The following is a 19218-nucleotide window of genomic DNA, read 5'->3' on the forward strand; positions in this document are numbered from 1 at the left end:
AAAACTTCCAGATTGTAAGTGTAGTTAATTAGTGGAACAAATTAACTAGAGTGGTCACTGAAGGTTTTTAAGAATAGGTTAAACAAACACCATCTGGACAGTCTAGATAATCCTGCTTCAGTGCAGGGGACTGGAGTAAATGACCCATCAAGATCTTCTATAGTCCTATGTGTCTATGATTTTATGCTTTCCTTACCTTTATCAGCCAAACTTAAACCAGTGTCCCTAAATCCAGTATTAAAGAATTAAAGGAATATAATTATCAATCAAATCCTGTATCACCCAATGCTTTTCTTTTCCTGGAATCTATGTTGGGCTGACACGCCTATAATTGCACAGGTCATCCTTTTACCCTTTTTTAAATTGGTACAACATTAGCTTTCTGCCAGTCCTCTGTAACTTCCCCAGGATTCCAAGAGCTCCTCCACCAGTTCTTTTGGGACTCTTTGATGCAAATTATCTGGACCTGCTGATTTTAAAAATATCTTACTTTCGTAGCTGCTGTTTAACAGCCTCCCAACTTACTGTTGGACAAGAAAGTTTCTTCATCAGATGATGCTGAGACTATATCATCTGGCTTTTTTCCAAATAAAGAACAGGAGCACTTATTGAACATTTCCTTTTCTGTATTATTGAAAATTCTACCACTTAGGAACAAAAAGAATCTTAACATACTTAAACAAAAAAAACAAAAAAAAATCCCGTCCAGCTCTGTGAAGTCTACCTCTGTTCATGGCTCTGAGACCTGTGAGTTTTCAAATAAATTTGTGCTGGCCAAGGTCCTCCAGTGCAGTGGCATGGTTGCTGCTATGAGGGGGTTGGCCCAGAAAGTTTGATGGTCCAGTGAGGAATAAACTAAGTTTATAAGGAAGGTGATAATATTCTCATTTGTTGTCGTGAAACAAAATAACAGACTATAAAGCCCTAAGAGTTGCTGACCTTTTCCTGGGGATAGCGGTGGGGCTGCCTTGGGCGCTCATCACCTGCGTACGATGATGGGGAAAGACAGTCACTGAGGAATAGCCTTACCTTCTTGATGCCAGTAGGGTAGGAGCTCTCTTATGCTTGCTCTCACTGCTGTTGAGGGTGGGGGGTCCTGCAGTTTCTTGGTGTTGCTGCGGGCTGAGTGTAGCTGCTTCCTTGTGTGGACTGTGGGTATAACCCTTCTGTGTACTTCTTTCCTGGTTAGTATTTTGTGACAATTCTGAAGGCCAAAGGGACGCTGCAGCCAGCTGTGCGGGAAGCCATCTTCGGTCGCCTGGAATCCATACATTGCACCAGCCAGTAAGTGACCGGCTTGAGGGAGTACCACACATGGGTGGGAGAGTGCGTCGGTGGAAGATAACTAACATTGGTGGGGCTTGGAGATGTGCCCAGGGAGCTGCTGACCTGCACACATCTATCCAGATAATCCATAGCTATGAGAAATATTTGGATATTTTGAACACCCTGATCACCTTGATGGATTGGTCCTTCAGCCCTTGTATAGATTGCACCGATCACAACACATCTTCCATTCTTCTCGTATCCTGGCCTTCCTTCTCCATGTGTGGCCATGTATTTTCATGATAAAATCTTCCCACCTCTTTGGAGGTTGGCCGAGTGGTCGTTTCAGTTCCCGTATGTACCACTTGGCGACAAGGTGCAGTCCATCAATTGTCAGTGAGCCTCGCTGTATGCCCGGCTCATCGCATTTTACTATACCTGCTCTTAACGATGTCCTGCACTCCACTCTGCTGTCTGATCACTTCATTGGGGACTCAGTCACGAATTTTGAACAACAGTCTATTAAGGGGAGGGCCTTTATAGGCCTCCATTTCCATACTACATAGAGGGCCTATTTGGAAGTGAGGTATGCTGGTACTGAGAGACATAATTCTTTGTCCATCTCAGTCTAGCCAGGTTGAAAACTAATCATGCTGTTTGTTGTCTTGTAACCTGTACTGCCATCTGAGAAATATATAGTTTGTCTCCATTCCTGGCCCAGATGCCTTTTACCATGTCAGCTCAGAAATTAGAATATTTGCTATGTACAGATATTTGGGCTGTTCCCCTATTTGCCTGATCAGCCATAAAAATAAGAAAAAGTATGTGAAAGAGAGGCTACCTTTGACCTCAGTGAAATAATGTATTCCTAATTTTTTTTTCTTATTGCATATATCATTTTACGGGTGGTGATTTTACAGGTGTAACTGATTTTAGAGAAGGGCTAATTTTGTATTTTAAGTTGTGTGTTTAAAATTTGTTTCTGGTTTTTGGAGTTATTGATTCTAAATTTATATATATTTTTATATTAGCCATAAGCTATTGCGCATATAAGGTACTATATTATTAAACTATTCATATGCCTACCCACACGCTGGTCACTTGCTGGGTAGGGTTTTTTTAGCCATAGAAAGTGAGCTTTCCAATGTTTTAGAGAATATTCTGTTTAGTTCCTACTGGATCCCTTGAGTATGAATCCTGGATTTAATTTCTGGGTGTGAGAGGGGTGACAGATCCCAAAATGGATAGAACAGAACTTGAACTAGAGGGAGCCAAGGCAATTTTGGTGATCATGTAACCCTCTCATTGAGTTGCTGTCGTTGCACACAGGATTCTGCTGCTTCACTTGGAAAGAGGGCACTTGGGGCTAGGATTGGAGGGTTTCTGTCAGAATATGGAGCTCTATGGCCACTATGCTGAAAACTTGGAGCAAGCTAAGAAAACCCTGCAGGTGAGTGCCCCCCTGCCCTTTTTTTTTTTTTTTGTGCCATGCCACTCTTTCATTCCAGAGATAGCAGTGAGGGACCAGTTGTTTCCTGTTCCAAACTGTTACCCCTCCCTGCCCCCCCATGATGAAATATTCAGTACTTATTTAGCACGTCACACTTTCAAAACTAGAGATTTAAATAAAAGGGGATCATGAGGGAGCACAGCTTTTCCTCTTCTAAAATCAAGAGTTTCCCTTCCGGTTTTGGGGAATTTGGCTCCTGCTCCTCCTTTGGCTGGCTCAGTGCGAACTCACCAGTCAAGGGAATTTGAAAAGGAATCATTAGGAAGGAGGAGCTGGACAATTACCAGAATTGGCTGGAGAATTACCAGAGCTCCTAGCCTTTTCCATTACTGGGTAAAGCACCAAGAGAACCCTGACAGGGGGACTCCCAGCTAGGATATCTTTCCTTTGCCACCTCCTCAAATCTACCTTCTCCTATAGGAGATGGGGAAGAGACCTCCCTTCCATTCTTGCCAGGTCCCTCTCAAAACACACAGTATGTCTTACATAAAATCCTCTTTTAAATGACTTGTATTCTAAAGTTAGGGGAATTGCATGAAGGGTAAAAGTCTTCCTCAGAAGGACCCCCTTGACCCTCTGACTTTTTAAAATTTTAATATCAGTGCAGATTTCCCAACTTCCGGAGACATTGTGGTGGGAAGCATTAAGGATGTGCTTTTGCCCACCTCTGGGTGCATGCATACATGCACTCTGTTGGCCTCCTTGGAGGATAGGCACATCTCTCAGATACACTTGTTTTTAGTTCTCACCATAAGATGATGCAAGGCTGCATCTCCACATCATATTAAACTGGTGACAAGTGAAATTAGTGAGCTCTTCATTCCTAGATCTACTTTAGACACTCTTTTTAAAAGTATTTATAAGAACTAGTTTATCTTTCTCATGCACACACATACATACGTTTATGAGGTGGGTCAGTACTGTTATCCTCTCTGAAAGTGGGAAATGGTGGCTTGGAGAGGGAGAAGTGGCTTGCCGAATGTCACAAAATCAGTTAGTGTCAGATGCGTTTAGATAGGATTTGGGAGTTCTGGTGGCTCTTTAGGTATGTGTCAGTCTGGATCCCACTATAAGTGTACATGTGTCTCACGCACAGGACCAGATATTTTTTGACTAGCTGTGTCCATCAGGATGGTGGATGTTCCCAGTGACTCTTCATGCTCTTTTACAAGGGCGTAAAAGGGGTATTGGACCATTACTGAATGGGGGAGGCAATCTAGTGACAGATGAAGGGGAAAAAGCTGAAGTACTCAATGCTTTTTTTGCCTCAGTCTTCACAGGCAAGGTCAGCTCCCAGAATGCTGCACTGGGCAGCACAGTATGGAGAGGAGGTGAGCAGCTTTCAGTGGTGAAAGAACAGGTTAAGGACTATTTAGAAAAGCTGGACATGCATAAGTCCATAGGGCTGGATCTAATGCATCTGAGGGTGCTGAGGGAGTTGGCTGTTGAGATTGCAGAGCCATTGGCCATTATTTTTGAAAACTCATGGCGATCGGGGGAGGTCCCAGGCGATTAGAAAAAGGAAAATATAGTACCCATCTTTAAAAAAAAAAAAGGAGAATTTGGGGAACTACAGACCGGTCAGCCTCACCTCAGTCCCTGGAAAAATCATGGAGCAGGTCCTCAAGGAATCCATTTTGAAGCACTTGGAGGAGAGGAAGGTGATCAGGAATAGTCAACATGGATTCACCAAGGGCAAGTCATGCCTGACCAACCTGATTGCTTTCTATGATGAGATAACTGGCTCTGTGCATATGGGGAAAGCGTGGATGTGATATACCTTGACAGTAGCAAAGCTTTTGATACAGTCTCCCACAGTATTCTTGCCAGCAAGTTAAAAAAGTATGGATTGGATGAATGCACTATAAGGTGGATAGAAAGATGGCTAGATTGTCGGGCTCAATGGGTAGTGATCAATGACTCAATGTCTAGTTGGCAGCCGGAATCAAGTGGAGTGCCCCAGGGGTCTGACCTGGGGCTGGTTTTGTTCAACATCTTCATTAATGATCTGGATGACGGGATGGATTGCACCCTCAGCAAGTTTGTGGATGACACTAAGCTGGGGAGAGGTAGATAAACTGGAGGGTAGGGATAGGGTCCAGAGTGACCTTGACAAATTGGAGGATTCGGCCAAAAGAAATCTGATGAGGTTCAAGAAGGACAAGTGCAGAGTCCTGTACTGAGGATGGAAGAATCCCATGCACTGCTACAGGCTGGGGACCAGCTAAGCAGCAGTTCTGGAGTAAAGGACCTGGGGATTACAGTGGATGAGAAGCTAGATATGAGTCAGCAGTGCGCCCTGTTTGCTAAGAAGGCTAACAGCATTTTGGGCTACATTAGTAGAAGCATTGCCAGCAGTTTGAGTGAAGTGATTATTCCTCTCTATTCGTCACTGGTGAGGCCACATCTGGAGTATTGCATCCAGTTTTGGGCCCCCCAATACATAAAGGATGTGGACAAATTGGAGAGAATCCAACAGAGGGTAATAAAAATTATTAGGGGGCTGGGGCACATGACTTATGAGGGGAGGCTGAGGGAACTGGGCTTATTTAGTCTGCAGAAGAGAAGAGTGAGGGGGGATTTGATAGCAGCCTTCAACTACCTGAAGGGGGGTTCCAAAGAGGATGGAGTTAGGCTGTTCTCAGTGGTGGCAGATGACAGAACAAGGAAGAACGGTCTCAAGTTGAAGTGGTGGAGGTCTAGGTTGGATATTAGGAAAAACTATTTCACTAGGAGGGTGGTGAAGCACTGGAATGGGATACCTAGGGAGGTGATGGAGACTCAAATCTCCATCCTTAGAGGTTTTTAAGGCCTGGCTTGACAAAGCCCTGGCTAGGATGATTTAGTTGGGGTTGGTCCTGCATTGAGCAGGGGGTTGGACTAGATGACCTCCTGAGGTTTCTTCCAACCCATATCTTCTATGATCCTCTCTGTTCCTTCTTACCTCCGTGGCAGCAAGATGGAATCCAGCTGGTGTCTCACCCACTACACCTTAGCTCAGGCTTGAACACCTCAAAAACTTCTGAGAATCTTCAGAACAACCTATCACTCTAATCTGTTCTAATACTTGTTTTAATCAAATGTTACTGCTCAGACCACCCTGTAATCCCCTGCTTCCCCTCCACAGATACACATTCCCCTGTACAAAGAACTAAAAATGTGGGACTCTGAACCCAGAGGTTTCTAGCCTTGCCCATCCTTTGGACTAAGTCCTCTAAAAGAGGCGCAGCAGGTGCGTGTTCTGCTTAGGAGAATCCCATATCCTAAGCAGATGCTTGGTCTGCCTATCCTTCTCTTCAAGGACTGTCAAGTCCTAAGATGCACCTCCTGGATCAGATTGCTCCAGAAAAACCAGGCTCGAAGACCCTTCTAACACTCAAGCCCACATGGTCCAGCAATCAATCAAGAAGGAAGGGAACTCTGAAGACCTCTGCAGGGAAAAATGATGCTGAGACAAGACCTGGTGCCGGCATTGACTTCGGTTCTGGCATTCCCTCTAGTACTGAAACCACTAAGTCTTGACACTGAAGTTGACACCTCGGAAGTTGAAGCAGAGTGCAACAGGCGGTTTCTCTGAGCACTGGAGAGGGAGCTTGAGAAGGAGGTTGGTGTCCTCTCAGAGGTACAAGAAAATGTTAGGGAAACAAGCTGGCCAGGTCCTGCATGGTGTTGAGGACTGGCAAGAAGGAGCAGACTGTGATGCAGCAGACTTCGCTGGGCCCAGTACCAGCAGTGTCCCTGCCAATGTCGACTCTGGCTCTGGAAGAACAGACTCAGAATGCACAAATTTTGACACAGAACTTGTTACTGACAGCACTCTACCAGCAGCATCGCCTATGGAGGAGGTGTACCACTCCTCTCCATCCCCAGAGCACACTTTTTTCTTGCTTCCCCTCCAGTGTTCCCTCTAATTTTTTACGTCCATGTGCAAAATTAATTATATGTGCACCAATATGGAGGTGATGTGTAGGGCTTAATAGGCAACTGCGCAGCCATGCAGCTTAGAGGGAACTTAGCTCCCCTCTAAGTTCCATGAGGGCTGCCACTGAGAAACCTGAGGACTTCTACAGAGCTCAACCACTGGTCCAGCCAGCAACCCATTGGCTACTGATACACATACAGGATGCCACCTATTGGGGCCCACCTTCACAAGCCTCAAAGAGCTGGTGCCTGCCATCATGGAGGAGGAGAAAATCCACTCGCTCAAGTGGCTTTCCTAGCAAGACATGTTGCTGGAGCACCAAAAGGAGCAAGATTCAGAAGTGTGCCACTATCCTTTGTCACTTCCTAAGGATCTTTCTTCATCTTTGCTGGATGAGACGGTAGACCTGGCACTGGATGATTTCAAGGCTTTTCAGGAGTTCCTTATGCAGATTTCTGACACCTTGGAGATAGAGACTGCAGTCATCTCTGAAAAATCCCACAAGTTATTTGACATTTTCTGTTGGTCCTGCCCACCCTCCCCGTAAATGAGGGGCTCCTAGATCCAGCGAGAACTCTGGTAGACACCAGTCATTATAACACCAACATCAAAACTAATTGAGAAATGGTACCTACCAGTTATCCTTCTTGAGGTTTGAATACTTTTATACCCATGCCAACCCTGGCTCCCTAGTTATTGTGGCTGTTCAAGAGAAGATAAGTTCTATCGAGAGCATACCAAAACACAAATATCCCAAACATTTAGATCTTTTTGCAAGAGAACTGTACTCATTGGCTTTACTTCAGTTGAGGGTGGCCAACTACCAGGCCTTACTGGGCAGATATGATTTGACTAGGGACAGGGTGACACCCTTTGTGGCTAAGCTTGCTCATGAGAGCAGGGAGGAGCTAAAACACATAACACAGGAAGGGCAACTGATGTCTTGGATATCATGGCTGTGTCCACAACCACTGCAGTGACAATGCAGAGAGAATTGTGGCTTCAGGCTTTGGGTATCCCCCAAGAGGTACAAGCCACAAATGAGGACATGCCCTTTGAGAGCTTGGAATTATTCTACAAGAGGACTGACTGATCTACCTACACTCACTTGAAATTGTCTAAAGCAATTTTGCATTCCTTGGGAATCCTCACCCCTCCACCTTAGTGAAAGGTGTCCCATTTGTTGTTATAAGTGAGGCCTAGCAGGCCTACGTTAATTGTTACCCACTTTTCATTAGTTAGGCTAAAGGTTTATGAATAGTCATAATGATCTGTTATATAAAACTCTTGAAGAAAAGATATGGGAAGGAGACAGACTGAATTAATTTAAAGAAAGAGTCTATTGATAATGCTCAAGTACTGTGTTAAGATTATGACTGGTGTAAAAAAAGAGCAGAAATTAATTAACTAAAATTGGTACATTGGAAATATGACCTAATTACTTGTAAGAATAATGAGGATGGCTTATTCTACTCATTGCCTTTTTGTGGGTCCTTAAAAAGACTTCAGGGAGAGGAGAGAAAAGAACTTTTTACCATCACCATGGCTGCGGCAGAAGGATTGTTGCCATGACACCAGACCTTGATACTTCAGTGGTGATACTTGACCATTAGCACTGCGCCAGTGAGGATCCCAACCTAATATGTTTGAGATCCTGCTCTGTCTTCCCCTCCCTTGTGTGATCCTTTCTGCCTCCTGTCTCTCACTCTAGGCTTTCCACCTGATCCTGAAATCAGCTGTGCTGAAGGGGATCGGCGCTGTGATAACATAGAAATGTAGGACTGGAAGAGACTGTTGACAGGCCATCTATCCAGTCCCCTGCACTGAGGAGGGACAAAATATTATCTACACCATACCTGACCATTGTTTGGAGGTTTTTAAGAACAGACTAGACAATGACAGAGATTTCACAACCTTCCTAGGTAATTTGTTCTAGTGCTTAACTACCCGTACGTTTAGGAAGTTTTTCCTAATGTCTAACCTAAATCTCCCTTGCTCCAATTTAAGCCCATTACTTCTTGTCCTGTCCTCAGTGGTTAAGGAGAACAATTTTATCATGCCCTTCTTTACAACAGCGTTTCATGTACTTGAAGACTATAATCATGTCCCCCCTGAGTCTTCTCATCTCCAAACTAAATACACCTGATTTTCTTTCATTCTTTCCTCCTCAGTCGTATTTTCTAGACCTTTGTTGCTCTTCTCTGGACTTTCTCCAATTTGTCCACATCTTTCCTGAAGTATGGTGCCCAGAACTGGACACAGTACTCCTGGTTGAGACCTTATCAGTGCTAAGTAGAGTGGAAGAATAACTTTGTGTCTTGCTTACAACACTCCTGCTAATACATCCCAGAATGATATACGCTTTTTTTTTTTTGGCAACGCTTTTACATTGTTGACTCGTATTTAGTTTGTGATCCGCTATAATCCCAGATCCTTTTCTGCAGTACTCCTTCCAAGGTAGTTACTTCCCATTTTGTATTTGTGCAGTTGATTATTCCTTCCTAAATGTAGTATGGTGCACTTTTCCTTAGAACATATGAATGGCCATATTGGGTCAGACCAAAGGTCCATCCAGTCCTGTATCCTGTCTTCCGACAGTGGCCAATGCCAGGTGCCCCAGAGGGAATGAACAGAATAGGTAATCAAGTGATCCATTCCATCGCCCATTCCCAGCTTCTGGCAAACGGAGGCTAGGGACACCATCCCGCCCATCCTGGCTAATTGCCATTGATGGACCTATCATCCATGAATTTATTTAGTTCTTTTTTGAACTCTGTCATAGTCTTGGCCTTCACAACATCCTCTGGCAAATCGTTCCACAGGTTGACTGTGAGTTGTGTGAAAAAATACTTCATTTTATTTGTTTAAATCTGCTGCCTATTAATTTCATTTGGTGACCCCTGGTTTTTGTGTTATGAGAAGGAGTAAATAACACTTTTTCTTATTTACTTTGTCCACACCAGTCATGATTTTATAGACCTCTATCATATCTCGCCTTAATCCATATTGAATTTCATTCTGTTTATTTCAGACCATTTCTCCAGTTTTTTAGAGTATTTTGAATTCTAATCCTGCCCTCCAAAGTGCTTGCAAACCCCCTCCACAAGCTTAGTATCATCCACAAGCTTTATAAGTATACTCTCTATCCCATTAGCTAACTCATTTATGATGATATTGAATAGATCCAAACTCAGTACAGATCACTCAGCAACCCAGGCTTTGGACTGCAAGTGAGGGTCATGGGAACCCTACCCTTTCGGCCTTCATATGGGAGGGGGCACAAGGGTGCATGCGCCATCCCGATGGACACTGCGAGCCACAACAAAATGTCTCACGTGCATAAGGTGCATGCACACCTGTAATGTAGTCTGTGGCTCTCAACAGCTTGAAGAACCCACTTACTGTAGGGTAAGTAGATGTTCTTTTCTAGGGTCCCCACTCAAACCACTAGAATATACTGCTTCTTTCTGGTACTTCAAACCTATGTTTCATCTTTGCTTGGTCACACGCAGGAGCAGGTGAAGAAGAATAAGGCATTTTGCCGGTTTAAGAAGCTTCAAGAGTCTCGACCTGAGTTCCTGGGATGGCAGCTGGAGGATCTGCTCCCTCTGCCACTGCAGAGGCTCCATCAGTAAGGAAGCAGCCTTGAGCCTTCAGATGTCATTTTAGCACCAAGATTAGTACTAGGAATAATCAGAGGTGAAGAGAGGGGACCCCATGGAACTGTAGTCTGTTGCTGGTGGATAGAGGTAGAATGGCTGTAGTGACCCCAGGTCAGAACATTCCATCGCAGCCCACACAGATTCCAAGGTGTGTGTGTGGTGGGGATACAGGGAGCTATGCAGTTATCTGAGGTCTCTCCAGATTGTGATAAACATTTGGTGTATGTGGGGAGAAGAAGGGGGAACTGACTGTACTGAGTGAGGGGAAGTGCTTCAAGATTGACTGATTAGTCCTCCCTTTCCAAAAGCTGGAACTTTCTCATCCCTTGTACTATCAACAATAGGAGATGCTGCTGATGGTGACTGTATATGAAATGTGACTACACCCCTTTATCCTGTCTGTCTTAGATACAAGCACTTGTTCAGAGACCTGATGGAGAACTCCAGCCCGGATAGTGTGGAGTTCCAGCACCTTGCAAGTATGATGTAGATTCCAAACCTTGTTCTGGATTATTTCTTTTGCTAACAATAATCAGATTTTAATAATCTCTCTGACCTTAAACCCTTTTCGGTGCTGAAATCTAGTAGATTACTCTCTCTTTCCTTCTCTTCCCCCGCCCCTCCCCCCAGTAGAAGAAAGAGAAATTGGTAGTAACGAATATAAATCAGAAGTTAGGAATTGTAAAACATTGATAATGGCACCAAAGGACACAAGGAGAAATCTATGGATAGCAAAGTTAAGGACAATAAAGAGTTTTAAAGTATATTCAGAACAAAAAGAATCCTGACAATGGTATTGGTCCATTATCAGATGGAAATGGTAGAATTATCAATAATAATACAGAAAAGGCAGAGGGGGTCAATAAATATTTCTGTTCTATATTTGGGGAAAAACAGATGATATAGTTTCACCATATGGTGATAACACTCTTTCCATTTCACTGGTATATCTGGAGGATGTTAAACTGAAGCTATTAAAGTTAGATATTTTTAAATCAGTAGGTCCAGATAATTTGTGTCCAAGAGTTGTAAAAGAGTTGGCCTAGTAGCTCTCTGGACCATTAATGTTGGTTTTCAATAAATCTTGGAACACTGGAGAAGTTCTAGAAGACTGAAAGAAAGCAAATGTCTTGCCAGGTTTTAAAAAGGGTAAAAAATGGGATGGCCAGCCAGACATTGATCCCAGGCAAGATAATGGAATGGCTGATATGGGACTCAAAAAATAAAGAACTAAAGGATAGTAATATAATAAATGTAAATCAACATGGGTTTACAGAAAATAGATCCTTTCAAACTAACTTGATATCTTTTTTATAAGATTACAAGTTTGGTTGATAAAGTGGATAGTGTTGACATAATATACTTAGATATCTGTAAGGTGTTTGAGTTGGTACCATATGACATTTTGATTAAAAAAACAGAATGGTATAAAATTAACGTTGCACGTATTAAATGGATTAAAAACTGACTGATAGGCCTTAAAATGTAACTGTAAATGGGTAAACATTATTGTTTCCAGTGGGGTCCTGCAGGCATCAGTTCTTGACCCTATGCTATTTAACATAATTATCAATGACATGTAAGAAAACAAAATTAACCCTGATAAAGTTTGCAGATAGCACACAAATTAGGGGAGTGGTAAGTAATCAAGAGGACAGAGTGATCTAGATCTCTTGGTAAACTGGCCACAAGCAAACAATATGGCTAAATGTAAATGAATTCATGTAGGAACAAAGAATGTAGTGCATACTTACAGGATGGGGGACTCTATCCTGGGAAGCAGTGACGCTAAAAAAAGATTTGGGGGTCTTGGTGGATAATTTGAATATGAGCTCCCAGTGTGACACAGTGGCCAAAAGAGCTAATGCGATCCTGGGATCCATAAACTTGGATCTTGAGGAGGAGTAAAGAGGCTATTTTACCTCTGTATTTGGCAATGAATTACATGCAAAGTAATTAATCATAGAAACAATTTACAAAGGATCATGGTGGATTCTCCGTCATTAACCATTTTTAAATCAAGATCAGATGTTTTTATAAAAGATCTGCTCTAGGAATTATTTTGGCGAAGTTTTATGGCCTGTGCTACACAGGAAATCAGACTAGATGATTACAGTGGTCCCTTCTGGTCTGAGAATCTGATTTTTCTTCAAGTGATAGTCCTATAAGTATTTGAAACGCAGGTGGGCATGCATGCCATGCGCCAGAGCCAGAAGTTTTCAGTAGCAGTATCTGTTAACCTGCACGTGTGTCGTACGTTGCCTTGTGCTCCAGGTGAGGTTATAAGAGGCTGTGTGGGACGACAGTCTTTCAGTTCCCTATCACCGCCTCATGGTTGGAGTCGGAATCTGCTTTCCTCCATGCTTGTAGTCTGCTATAAGAATGCTTTGTCTGTGTGTATATTGTTAGCTTGTTTAATCTTCTTGTGTAGATAGTTCATAGTTAGTTAGTGTAGTTGGTTTTGCCCCACTCGGGGCCCACCCCAACTTCGTTGAGGACCATGCCCTATGTTCTGGGTTCAAAAACTGTGTTGTGCCCTCGCTCGTTCTCAATGAGCGACAAGCACTGCTGCTGCTTGTACTGCTTGGGGGTTGCACATCTTGCTGCACACTGCGAGATCTGCAAGTCTTTTCCCTCATGGACCCACCTTTTGTGACTCCGGAAATTCCTTATGGAAGAGGAGGCTATCCACTTGTGGAATCCAATCCGATTTGGATCCAGTGCACCTAACGGTGCACTGTCCTTCAACCAGTGGTGAGTGCCCCACCCACTACTTCCTGTCTGGATCCGATGGTATCACTGGCACAGGACAAGTCCAAGCATGAGGGTCATAAGCTCTCTAATGGGCATCGCGGCATGTCCCTGTTGCAGACTTCCACTAAGCACAGCATTTGGTCCCTGAGCCATGCCATGTCGGGTGAGATGTTGCATGTGGACCCCACCTAAGCTCCTCTCTTCCAGGGGTAAAGCTAAGAGGCAAAAGGTACACGACAGCCCTCCATGGCATGCACCTCCAACACAACCAGAGTCTCCACACTGCACATGCCTCCACACTCCAGCCGTCGGAGAAATGTCTCCTAGACACCTGGGTGCATCAAGCCTCTGCTCCCAATGGCGCATCCAGACCTGCCATTTCCGCTGCTCTTGGTACAACAGCCCCCTACTCCAGTGGACACACCGCTTCTTTGGCTTCTCTTGGGCCAGAGACCACACCTGGCAGTTGCACTTCGGCCATTGGCACTGAGGGCTCCACCGCTACCAGAGTTCTCTTTGGACTCAGGTGGCTGTTCTGCAGAGGAACCGTCATTCTCCCCTGTGTCCCTGTGCAGTTCAGACTCCCAGGTGTGACCGCTGCACCAGGCAGGATATACTTGGGCACTACCGCCCTGGTATAGATGCCCTGGTATAGATACCCTTGGGGCCTCTGTACCCCTGGGACCCAACCCACTGGGCACAGTGGCCGCCCAGGGACCCGTAACACTGCCCATATCTGCCTTCCCAGGTCTCGCAAGCTTTTGTCTGGACTTCTGTGCTGGAAACGCCCAGTTCGCACCGGAAACGGAGACTGAGTGGGAGCCAATACCAATGGTTGTCTCATCCTCTCCCGACGAAGCCTTGATTTCCCCAGCCCTCTTGCCTCCTGATGATTAAGGCTACAATTTGTCATGGGTATTTTTAGTAAAAGTCACGGACAGGTCGCAGGCAATAAACCAAAATTCACGGCCCGTGACCTGTCCATGACTGATACTATAAATACTCCTGACTAAATCTTTGAGGGGAGCACTGCTGGAGGGGGGTGCCTCAGGAGGAGCTGGGGCCTGCTGCTGGTGAAAAGTGGGGGCCGCTGCTGGGGGGACAGGGCCAGCAGCTCCAGCTGCCAGAGGCTGCTGATCAATGGCTGCTCCGTCTGTCCAGGGGCCATTGAGCAAGGGCTGCTCCGAGCACCCAGGGACTGCTGCCAGGGTTCACCAATAGTGGCTGTTTCCAGGGACCGCTGCCAGGGTCTGCCAAAAGTGGCTGCTCCAGCTGCCCCTAAGATCACTTCTCAGGTGGTCCCCAGGGCCAGTCTCACCAGTTGCTGCTTGGGTGGTGCCTGGGGCTGCTCTAACAGCGGCCAGTGCAGCTGACTGCAGGGTCACCCGAGCTGGCTGCAGAGCCACTCCTGTAGCCAGCTGCTTGGGCAGGCCTGGGGGCAGCCACGTTGGCCACCGCAGAATTTATGGAGGTCACAGAAAGTCATCGACTCCATGACTTCCGCTACAAACACAGAGCCCTATTGATCACTGCCAGCACCAAGAGGTGCTGCAGCAGGTGTTTCTGGACTTGGGCACCTCTAGAGGAAGTCCAGGACCAACACTACCAGCTGTTGGACATCCTCCAGCCCAGGGGACCATCGCACGTCACGCTATCTTCCAGTCTGCATAAGCAGTCTGGCACGCACCAGTTTCATGTACCCCCATGCCTAAGAGGTCGGAACGTTGGTACTTTGTCCCATCCAAGGGGGTGACTTTCTTTTTTCTCTTCCTCCCCCCACCCCACACACACTTTGCTAGTGGTGCACACGGTGTCTGAACGGGTGAGGAGCTTCTAACCCCTACGGCGGCCAAACGCTCGACTTCTTGGGCCATAAGGTATACTCCTCCACAGCCCTGCAGTTCCACATCTCTTAACTACTGTACTCTGCTAGCGAAGTATGACTTTCATAACTATGCCAAGCTATGGATCTGCCATAGGACAAACAGCAGCATTTCCAGGCCCCAGTGGAGGAAGGTCGCCTGATGGCCAAGGTCGGCCTCCAAGCTGCAGTGGATGTAGCAAATACATCCTTCCAGTCCCTTGCTGCAGTCCTCTGGCTTCCCCAGGGAGATCCAGACCATCATCCCGGACCTCCTCCTTTGACAAGGACAATTTGTTCTAAGTGAAGACAGACAAGTCCCTCCACTCTCTGAAGGACTTTAGAGCAACATTCTGGTCTCTTGGGAAATACATCCTAGCACCTGGTCAAAAGCAATCCAGTTATGCTCCTATGCACCATACCAGGCCACCTACCCCCAGTATCAGGAGCCTGCACAACAGCATGCTCAGTCACAGTGTCTGCGACACTCAGCCACCGCCACCTCCTCTGCATGGCATCCACCAACGGGACGGTTTTGATGTGGATGTTGAGACCTGCGAACCCCCCACATCACCATCCCGGCCCTACAACCTTTGGGGACCATCTTGCCTTATTTGTCCATGATTGGGACAAGATCATCACAGACTGTTGGGTATTACAGATCATGCAGCACGGTTACTCAATCAAATTGCTTTCCCTTCCATCTGCGCGCCTCCCGCCCCTCCCAGATGCCTAGTGGGATTCTCATCGCAACCTCCTACAACATGAGGCAGACACCCTCCTTGTGAAAGGCACAATAGAACCAGTGTCTAATCCCTTAGTCAGCAAAAGCTTCTACTCCCCATACTTTCTTATCCCCTTCTCGATCTCTGACTACTCAACACATCATGAAAACTGAGTTCTGTATGGTGACTCTCGCTTCCATCATCCCCTACCTCGCCCAGGGGTCATGGTTCACAGCTCTCAACATGAAGGATGCGTATTTCCACCCTGACATCTGCCTAGCCCTCTGCAAGTTTCTTTGCTTTTGCATGGGTGACAACAACTACCAGTTCAGAGTCCTCCCCTTGGGCATTGCAACAGCCCCAAGGGTCTTCACCAAAGTCTTCGTGGTCGTGGCAGCTCAATTAAGGCGGCTGGGGTACTCTGTGTTCCCTTCCTTAGATGACTGCCTCACTGAGATGACGTCAGCCATCTGCACTCTTTGTTCTCTCCTTGCCACTCTTGGTATCCAAATCCACAAGGAAAAATCCATGCTCTTCCCAACACAGACAATCCACTTCATTGGGGCATGCCTGGATTCCATGGTGGCTCACGCCTTTCTCCCGGCAGGCCATTTTGCCACCCAGACAGCAGTCCTATGTCGCAACCCACACACCACGGTGTGTCACTGTCTCTGCCTCGTTGGCCCCATGGCAGCCTGCACCCATGTGACACTGCATGCGCACTTGCACATGCGCTGTCTATAGTTGTGGCTCATATCAGTCTGCAGGCTCCATGTCGACCACCTGGATGTCACACTGATTGTCCCAAGTCTAGTCCAGGCCTCTCACCTGGTGGACCAACCCTTCCAAAGTGATGATAGGCACCCCCTGCCCCACTCCCATCCCAACCACCACTCTCAGCACAGATGCCTCCCTAGCTGGTTCAGGTGCTCACCCTGGATGGCCATGCCATCCCAGGGGCTTGGACTCGGCACAAGGCCCACATGCACATCAGTATCCTGAAGGTGTGGGCAATCCGCCTTGCCTGCCTTGCATTCCTGCCCTTTATCCGAGCATGCTATGTTCATCTCCTTTCCTACAATACCACTGCAGCAGCATACATAAACAGGCAGGGAGGCACCAAGTCCTGGTCACCCGGTGTGGAGATCATCTGCCTCTGGAACTGGTATATCTGCCACAGTGTCACACTCTGCGTGACATACCTCCCGGGAATGTAGAAAACTCTGGTGGACACATTCAGCTGGATCGGGTACCTCAATCGTGAGTGGAAGCTACACAACCCCACTCTCTGCTGCCTCTGCCAAGCCTAGGGCACCCGTCACTTGGACCTTTTTGCCACTTGCAAAAACGGCAAGTTCCCCCTCCTCTAATCAGGAAAGATATCTTGGAGTCATTGTGGATAGTTCTCTGAAGATGTCCACGCAGTGTGCAGCGGCAGTCAAAAAAGCAAACAGGATGTTAGGAATCATTAAAAAAGGGATAGAGAATTAGACTGAGAATATCTTATTGCCCTTATATAAATCCATGGTACACTCACGTCTTGAATAACTGCATACATATGTGGTCTCCTCATCTCAAAAAAGATATACTGGCATTAGGAAAGGTTCAGAGAAGGGCAACTAAAATGATTAGGGGTTTAGAACGGGTCCCATATGAGGAGAGATTAAAGAGGCTAGGACTTTTCAGCTTGGAAAAGAGGAGACTAAGGGGGGTTATGAGAGAGGTCTATAAAATCATGAGTGGTGTGGAGAAAGTGAATAAGGAAAAGTTATTTACTTGTTCCCATAATATAAGAACTAGGGGCCACCAAATGAAATGAATAGGCAGCAGGTTTAAAACAAATAAAAGGAAGTTCTTCTTCATACAGCGCACAGTCAACCTGTGGAACTCCTTGCCTGAGGAGGTTGTGAAGGCTAGGACTATAACGGTTTAAAAGAGAACTAGATAAGATCATGAAGGTTAAGTCCATTAATGGCTATTAGCCAGGATGGGTAAGGAATGGTGTCCCTAGCCTCTGTTTGTCAGAGGGGAGATGGATGGCAGGAGAGAGATCACTTGATCGTTACCTGTTAGGTTCACTCCCTCTGGGGCACCTGGCTTTGGCCACTGTCGGTCGACAGGATACTGGGCTGGATGGACCTTTGGTCTGACCCAGTATGGCCGTTCTTATGTACTGCTCCTGGGGGACCAACGGGCATGATTCCTAAGTCAATGCTCTCCTCTTTCTGTGACAAGGTGGCCTCCACTACACCTTCCTCCCTCCCCCGCCCCATTCCCCTGGTACTGTGCAAGATCCAACACGATTGGGCCATGGTCCTGTTAATAGCCCCATTTTGGTCCCAACAGTTCTGGTTTCCAGACCTGCTCAGACTCTCCACCCATCCCCTAATCCACCTCCCCACACTGCTGGATCTCTTCACCCAGGACTGGGGCAGAGTCAGACGTCCCTGCCCAGGCTTGCTTTGCCTCCTGGCCTGGCTTTTGGATGGTGGTTGCACGTAGACATTGCCTGCTTGACACCAGTGCAGCACATACTTACGCTCAGCAGACAAGCTTCCACATAGGCATTCTACACAGTGAAATGGAAGCATTTCACCACCTGGGCACAACACTTCTATTTCCCCTTCAGTGACATCTTTCATTCCTACCGTCCTGGAGTACCTCCTGGAACTTAGGACCTCAGACTTCGCCATCAGCTCAGTCTGAGTCCACTTGGCAGCGCTTAGTACGTTCCTCCCACTGGTTGACAGCCACTCAATGTTTACCCTTTCTGAAAGGGCTGACAAATAACTTCCCATCGGTCCTCTAAACTACTATCCCCACACCAGGACCTCAATCTTGTAATCTCTGCCCGCACCAGACCTCCCTTCGAGTCCCTGGCCACGTGCTCCCTCTCACCTTATCCATGAAGGTCATCCTTCCCATTGCCATCTTTTTCACTAAGCGGGTCAGCGAATTGGCAGCCACAATGGCCGACCTACCATATACAGTATTCCAAAAATACAAAGTTTCATTATGCCTTCACCCTAAGTTTCTTCTGAAAGTGGTCTCAGAGTTCCATCTCAGTCAGTCCATTCACTTCCTGGTCTTCCATCCTAAGCCACATGTCTCTACAGCGGACAGGACCCTGCACTCATCCAACATCTGCCATGCATTTGTGTTCTATCTTGACAGGACCCACGTCTTCTGTACCTTTTCATAGGCATTGTGGCGAGGTCGTGAGGACAAGCTCTCTCTTCACAGCACATATCAAAGTGGGTCTCTACAGAATGCTGCAGGCAGGCTAATACCCTGCTGCCCGACAGGATTACAACACATTCCATGCAGGCACATGTGACCTGGCGCTCCGTCCATACCTTCCCCACCCACTATGCCATCACCCAGGGAGCAGCGAAAGATGCAGCCATCAGCCATGCCATCCTGCAGACAACGATACTTCTTGTGTCCTCACACGTCTCCAAGCTGATCACTACTTGGTACTCACCCACATTTGGAATACATATAGGGACTACCACTTG

The 19218-nt window shown here is 46.4% G+C and overlaps 1 protein-coding gene across 1 annotated transcript in view; it reads left to right on the forward strand.

Moving 5' to 3' along the window:
- Positions 1-1177: 1177 nt before the first annotated feature.
- The window catches only part of ARHGEF39 (Rho guanine nucleotide exchange factor 39), a 33778-nt gene continuing 15737 nt past the window's right edge, over positions 1178-19218 (forward strand). The window contains exons 1-4 of the mRNA XM_078851084.1: positions 1178-1284; positions 2596-2716; positions 10211-10329; positions 10769-10839. Coding sequence (XP_078707210.1) covers positions 2660-2716; positions 10211-10329; positions 10769-10839 — 247 coding nt within the window. The 5' untranslated portion in view covers positions 1178-1284; positions 2596-2659. The remainder of the gene's footprint in view (positions 1285-2595; positions 2717-10210; positions 10330-10768; positions 10840-19218) is intronic.

This window comes from Lepidochelys kempii, unplaced genomic scaffold, assembly GCF_965140285.1.
Source record: "Lepidochelys kempii isolate rLepKem1 unplaced genomic scaffold, rLepKem1.hap1 scaffold_368, whole genome shotgun sequence".
Classification (NCBI taxonomy): Eukaryota; Metazoa; Chordata; order Testudines; family Cheloniidae; genus Lepidochelys; species Lepidochelys kempii.